Genomic DNA, 6,227 nt, shown 5'->3' with positions numbered 1-6,227 from the left:
TGAAGATTCATTGCTAGAATGTGATCATGGTGGCTACCTGAAGCAGCTAGACAATGTGCCCCTTATTATGCAGCAGGTGTAATATGCCAAGGTTAGTTAATTGATTGAATGAAAAATATAATAATATGTAGAGCCTTGTACTGATAATGAAGTAAGGCTAAGTGGTTCGTCAATGGATTGGGTTGGTCGCATTGAACTGTGTGTTGAAAGAACGTGGACTACACTTTGTGATAAAACATGGGATTTAAAAGATGCTGCAGTGATATGTAGGCAATTAGGATACTCTTCATATGGTATGCAATGCATATACTACTGTTACACTAATTTCCTCATTAGGGGCTATGCCAATGTACAACTGTTTTACTGAAGGACAGCTTTTATTTGGTATTACAAGTATTGACTGTACTGGCTCAGAAAATCACATTCTAAATTGTACACACAATGGCCCTGCTTTGTACAACTGTGAGTCACATAATGATGCTGGAGTAATTTGTCAAGGTCAGTCAGTATTATGCTTTATTAATAATTTTCTTTATTTATACAGAAACTGTGGTGGTATCTAATTGTACTGATGGTGAATTAAGACTGGTTGATGGTAGTGGCCCTCATGAAGGACGGGTTGAGGTGTGTGTCAATCAAGTTTGGGGTACCATCTGTTCTATTGGCTGGAGTAATGAAGATGCCAATGTCATTTGTAAACAGCTTGGATATCTACCATTCGGTTTATAAAATAATTAATAAGGATGTGTTAATATTTTACAATATAGGAGGGAAAGCAAGAATTAACAGCCAGTATGGTCCAGGAGCAGGTCCTATATTAATGGCCAGTGTTGATTGTAGTGGTTCTGAAGAGTCCATACTAGAATGCAGTCACAGATCATGTGACATATTTAGTTGCTCACATTACAGTGATGCTGGAGTCACTTGTGAACGTTAGTAAATACACTATTTTACTTGTTTTAAAAGTCTTTAATAAGGTAATTGTACTAATGGTGATATTAGATTGGGTGATGAATCTGAGCTAAAAGGAAGAGTGGAAGTCTGTATGAATGAAATATGGTCTACAATATGTACTAGTAATTGGTCACAAAAGGAAGCTTCTGTTATTTGTTTTCAGCTAGGATACTCGAAATATGGTACAATAAAGTCAGTATTATATTGCTATTTTGACTGAGAAATACATGTAGGTGCACTGGCTGCTTCTGATGTGCACATTAACTATGAATGGCCAATTGGAATTTATTTGTTAAACTGTACTGGGTATGAGAAGGTGCTGTGGCGTTGTATGCATTACACAAGAGATGATACCAATGGAGAGAAGTGCTCCCAATCCAATGATGCATCAGTGTTTTGCATGCGTAAATATACAACAATAGTAATTGTTTTAATTTCACTAATATATTTATAGCCAATACTACCCAGTATGGTAATTGTGCTGATGGTGATATCAGATTAATTGGTGGAGACACAATGAATGATGGCAATGTACAGTTATGCTACAATAATGCTTGGGGTTCAATATGTGATGCAAACTGGGACAACAACGATAGTAATGTAGCTTGTTATAAACTAGGTCTACAACCTTTTGGTAGGGGTATATCATATTACTTGTTATATTGATATCTGATGTGTATAGGCTCTCAGTTCTATGTTAATAATTACTATGGAGTCACTGAGAATCCTTCATTTGTTATTGGTGGTTTATCTTGTTCAGGATCTGAGGAATCATTGCTTGACTGCCCTAAACAGCCAAACAGTTTCTTATTGAATTGTAACAATAATGATATTGCTGGAGTTCATTGTTTAGGTCAGATACCTGTGAAAATATTGAGTATAACTAGTGGAGTAACTTATAATTTATATTGACATAACTTATGTGCCTTATATATAGAGTAGTAACTGTACATGCATTTCATAGATTATTGTAAGCTTATTATTTGTTATTATTTAGGTAGTTGTATGCATGGAACAATTCGCTTAAAAGAATCCACCAATTATCTTATTGGTGAAGTGGAGGTATGCATTAGAGGAGTATGGAGTACAGTCTGTGGTGAAGAATGGGATGACCGAGATGCTAAAGTAGTATGCAGGCAAATAGGATTATCACCATACGGTATTTTAGTTTATGCAAAGGCTCCCTTATTAATTGCTTTGTATAGGATCACTGGCAGTCAATGGTTCAATTGCACTTAGCGATTTTCCCATGAGATTGTATGGAGTGAGATGTGAAGGCACGGAGGACAGTATATTGGAATGTGTTACACAGCATACACAGTATGGTGTTTCATATGAACAATGTGGTCAAAACAAGGCTGGGGTAGTCTGTCAAGGTAAACATAATATATTTACGTAATGAGTAATGGATGTTTTATACTTATAGTTCCACAAACTCCATTTTCAAGTTGCACAACTGGTGAAATAAGGTTAATTGGTGGCATGAGACCACCGAAGGAAGAGTTGAATTATGTGTTAATAATGCTTGGGGTACTGTTTGTGATGATGGTTGGTCTGTACAAGATTCAAATGTTGCCTGTAAAGTAGCAGGACATCAAGCCTACGGTATATCAGTTTATTAATTTTTAATTGTATTCTTTATGTATATAGGGTCTGAACCGATGGATGGATCTAGTTATGGTCAAAGTGCTTTTACCAATAATGTTGACTAGACTTCAGTGTACATTGGAGGAGAATTCTCTGCTAGCCTGTGGCAGAGATCTGTATCAACTTTCAGATTGCGATAATACAAGACTTGCTGGAGTAAAATGTGAAGGTAATAAATGTTATTTTGTTTGTGTCGCATTACTATGTTATTATAGAGCTGTGTACCAGTGGAGACATTCGTATTGTAAGTGACACAAGCTCCTTGTCTTCTTTTGGAAGAGTTGATTTTTGTGTTGATGAAACATGGGGTACTATTTGTGATTCTTCATGGACTGAAATTGAAGCTTCTGTTGTCTGTAGACAGAAAGGATTTTCTCGATATGGTTTGTAAATAAAGTTGCTTTATTGTGCATTAACTTTTTACATACAGGTGCAATTGCTGTTTCGCATGGACTTAGAAATATTTTGATCCCAACTAGTCTTGATGTACTAAATTGCAATGGAACTGAAGAGGCAATATATGACTGTAATGCTACATACGGAGGAATAAATTCTCTTTGTCAAAATGATGCTGGAATAATATGTCAAGAAAGTATGCACTCTAAAATCACAATTATTTTTATCATTACTTTTCATTATAGTTGATAATGTTACCTATAGTAACTGTACTACTGGTTCAGTGAGACTAATAGGACCTGCAGATGCTGGTTCGACTGCTGGTAGAGTAGAAGTGTGCATTAATAAAGCATGGGGAAGTGTGTGTGATGATGAATGGAGCACAACCGATGCTAATGTAGTGTGTGATCAATTGGGATACTATCCATCAGGTATAAAGCATCTCTAATTCTTATTACAATTTTGATTTATTAAATAGAGGCAATAGCTCGCTATGGATCATACTATGGTAAAGGCTCTGAACCAATACTAGTATCTGGCCTTGAATGCACTGGATCTGAATTTAAAGTTTTAGATTGTCCTCGAGGAACATATTCTGTCAAAAGTTGTGGTGACTATAATGAAGCAGGAGTCAAGTGTCAGGGTATAGACAACATAATATATAGTTCTGAGATTTATTCATCATTAATGTAGGATCATTTCCAGTTTATGCTAGTAGAAATTTTGGAAAAGTTTTTGGAGGAGAGCAAGTCTTCATTTCAGGACCAGAATTTGAGATCCAAGATGATATCAGCTGTATATTTGGTGACATAGCAACACCTGGCTACTTTGTCACTACAGAAAAGTGTTTATGCATATCACCAGAGCAATATAATGATGGTATTGTCACTTTGGTGATAAATATTACAAGAGATTCTGCTATATTGACTGGAGCTACTAAATACAGATACAGTAAATGATAATTTGATGCTTAAATTGTTCATTATTAATTTTTGTGCAGTTGTACCATTCCTGAGTGATATCGACGAGGATGTACTAATATTTAGCCCAGAAAGTCCCCTCGTCACTGGACAAAAATTTAATGTCTCATGGATACCAACTCATTTAACAGAAGATACAACTACATCTAATGTCACTGTTGATATTAAAATGGTTTGTTTCCTAGCTAGTTCATTGCATAAGATTTACTATTCATTTTTAGCAACTGTATAATCCAAATACAGACTCTTGGGAGACTCCCATTCCTCTTAAAACTTCAGTTCCCAATTCTGGTCTCTCCGAGGTGATTGTACCTGATTATGAAGTACTAGATCAGACTGCACTTAGACTGTCCATTATTAAAGTTTCCCTTAATGGTACAATGAATGAGAACCAGCAACAGTCAGCATTCCCAACAGATGCCCTTATAAGGGTATCTCGCTCTGGTTTAACTTTCATCATTAAAATTGTTGTTACTGATATATTCAAAAGAGCTGTTTGTGACATATGGCAGAGAACAGATGGTGGTGTCAACATTAACTTGTTGCCTCCTTGTCCTTGTAATTTAGAACAAATGAGTATTGATTTAGATAGATACACAAAAGAGAAGCCATTTCAGTTTTATTTGAGTAAATATTACTTTAAAAAGAGCCAAGCCACAAGCTGCTACAGACAATCCAATATTGGGTATGCAAATGCTATCATGTGAATATAAATCTAATTGTTTTATGCATGTAGATTGTTTAGCAATAGCCAACAGTGTTGCTATGATGCTAATGGACAACTACTCACTGGCATTGGAGGAGGCACAGCGTATAGTGTCTACCCTAACAACTGGAGATCAGCCATTGGTAAATTATTGTTAACTATAGTATTTCTTTAGAGCTAATACACATTATTATAGGCCATATACTAAATGATATTGGGCCCTTCTATTTGTGCTGTTATGGTTCATATAAATCTTGCAAGCATTATTATGATCGAAGGCCAAATGATAATTGTGCTGATTGGCCTCAAAGACCACCACCAGGTAGATTCATGTACCATACATGTGATCCAATTAGTTTGTTTCTTCTGTTTGAATTGCCCACTTTATTTATTACAATGCCAAGCTGAAAATCCTATTAATTTTAAAATATTACTAACTAAAGTTTTTAAACTATACTTATTGTAGCACAAATGTTTGGTGACCCTCATTTGGTAACTCTTGATGGTTATAACTATACCTTTAATGGACATGGAGAATTTACACTTGTTGAATCAACAGACAAATTATTAACAGTTCAGGTCCGATTGACTGAGCCACCAATCAAGACTAGCAATGAAAGCAATACCACACTTGCTGTTGGAGGAACTGTTATTACTGCAATAGCTGCAAGGCACAAAGAATCAGACACTGTACAATTTGAAGTGGCTGATGATGAACTGATAGCACTTGTAAATGGAGATATTATCAACTTTTCTTCACTCTCAGAGTATCAGTATCACAATCTTACCATTATAAAGAGGGACAATACAACACTAACTGCAACACTAAGTGATCAACTCACTTTTACTGTAAAAGAAAGGAATGGTATGCTGTCTGATATATCTGTAGCTCTCTCTCATATTTATTATGGTAAAACATATGGTCTTCTTGGTCAATATAATGGTAAATTTAACGATGATCTATATCCAAAAGATGGAGAATATCATATTTCTATTAATTCATCAATTGAAGTTATTCATAAAGAATTTGGATTAACATGTATGTTAAATGGTTATAAATTTTCAATTAGATGTCATCCTTAATGTAGGGATTATTGATAAACCTGTTGATAGCATCTTTACATACAGTCAGTTTGGTGGTTGGAATACTTACTACAAACCAGACTATACTCCATTATTTGAAGCTAAATTTGATGATTTAGAGCTAGAAGAAGAGGCATTACAAGTTAGTGGGCTATTGTTGTTGTGTAATGTAGTTATGGATCATTGTGTAGTTGTGTGGTGATGACAAGCTCTGCCTGTTTGATATTGCTGCTACTGGTGATTTGAATATTGGGGAGGCTACTAGAGACACAACAGAAGATCTAAAAGCTTTGGAAGAAATATTTCAGCCAAGTAAGCATTGAATAAATACTAAGTGATGTATATATGTATATGGTTATAGTATCCTGTGACCCTCCTTGCATTAATGGAGCATGTGTGAGTAATAACAGCTGTTTGTGTTCCGAAGGTTATAATGGAACATCATGCAATGTAACAGGTAC

The 6,227-nt window shown here is 35.3% G+C and overlaps 2 protein-coding genes across 2 annotated transcripts in view; both read left to right on the top strand.

Annotated features, from left to right (window-relative positions):
• LOC109589396 (scavenger receptor cysteine-rich domain superfamily protein-like) overlaps positions 1-2,193 on the top strand; it is a gene marked incomplete at its 5' end in the record, with an annotated part of 5,011 nt that extends 2,818 nt beyond the window's left edge. Inside the window, 11 exons of the mRNA XM_020005486.1 lie at positions 132-293; positions 337-498; positions 545-721; positions 768-932; positions 978-1,136; positions 1,188-1,358; positions 1,409-1,588; positions 1,637-1,845; positions 1,892-1,901; positions 1,952-2,090; positions 2,160-2,193. Coding sequence (XP_019861045.1) covers positions 132-293; positions 337-498; positions 545-721; positions 768-932; positions 978-1,136; positions 1,188-1,358; positions 1,409-1,588; positions 1,637-1,845; positions 1,892-1,901; positions 1,952-2,090; positions 2,160-2,193 — 1,568 coding nt within the window. The remainder of the gene's footprint in view (positions 1-131; positions 294-336; positions 499-544; positions 722-767; positions 933-977; positions 1,137-1,187; positions 1,359-1,408; positions 1,589-1,636; positions 1,846-1,891; positions 1,902-1,951; positions 2,091-2,159) is intronic.
• Positions 2,194-5,154: 2,961 nt separating this feature from the next.
• On the top strand, positions 5,155-5,957 carry LOC109589395 (mucin-like protein). The gene is made up of 3 exons (XM_020005485.1): positions 5,155-5,722; positions 5,772-5,908; positions 5,940-5,957. The coding sequence occupies exons 1-3, from the start codon at positions 5,155-5,157 to the stop codon at positions 5,955-5,957; spliced, it is 723 nt and encodes a 240-aa protein (XP_019861044.1).
• Positions 5,958-6,227: the final 270 nt, after the last annotated feature.

This window comes from Amphimedon queenslandica, unplaced genomic scaffold (assembly GCF_000090795.2).
Source record: "Amphimedon queenslandica unplaced genomic scaffold, v1.1 AMPQUscaffold_11362, whole genome shotgun sequence".
NCBI classification, from domain to species: Eukaryota; Metazoa; Porifera; class Demospongiae; order Haplosclerida; family Niphatidae; genus Amphimedon; species Amphimedon queenslandica.
This window is presented reverse-complemented; position numbering and strand designations above follow the sequence as displayed.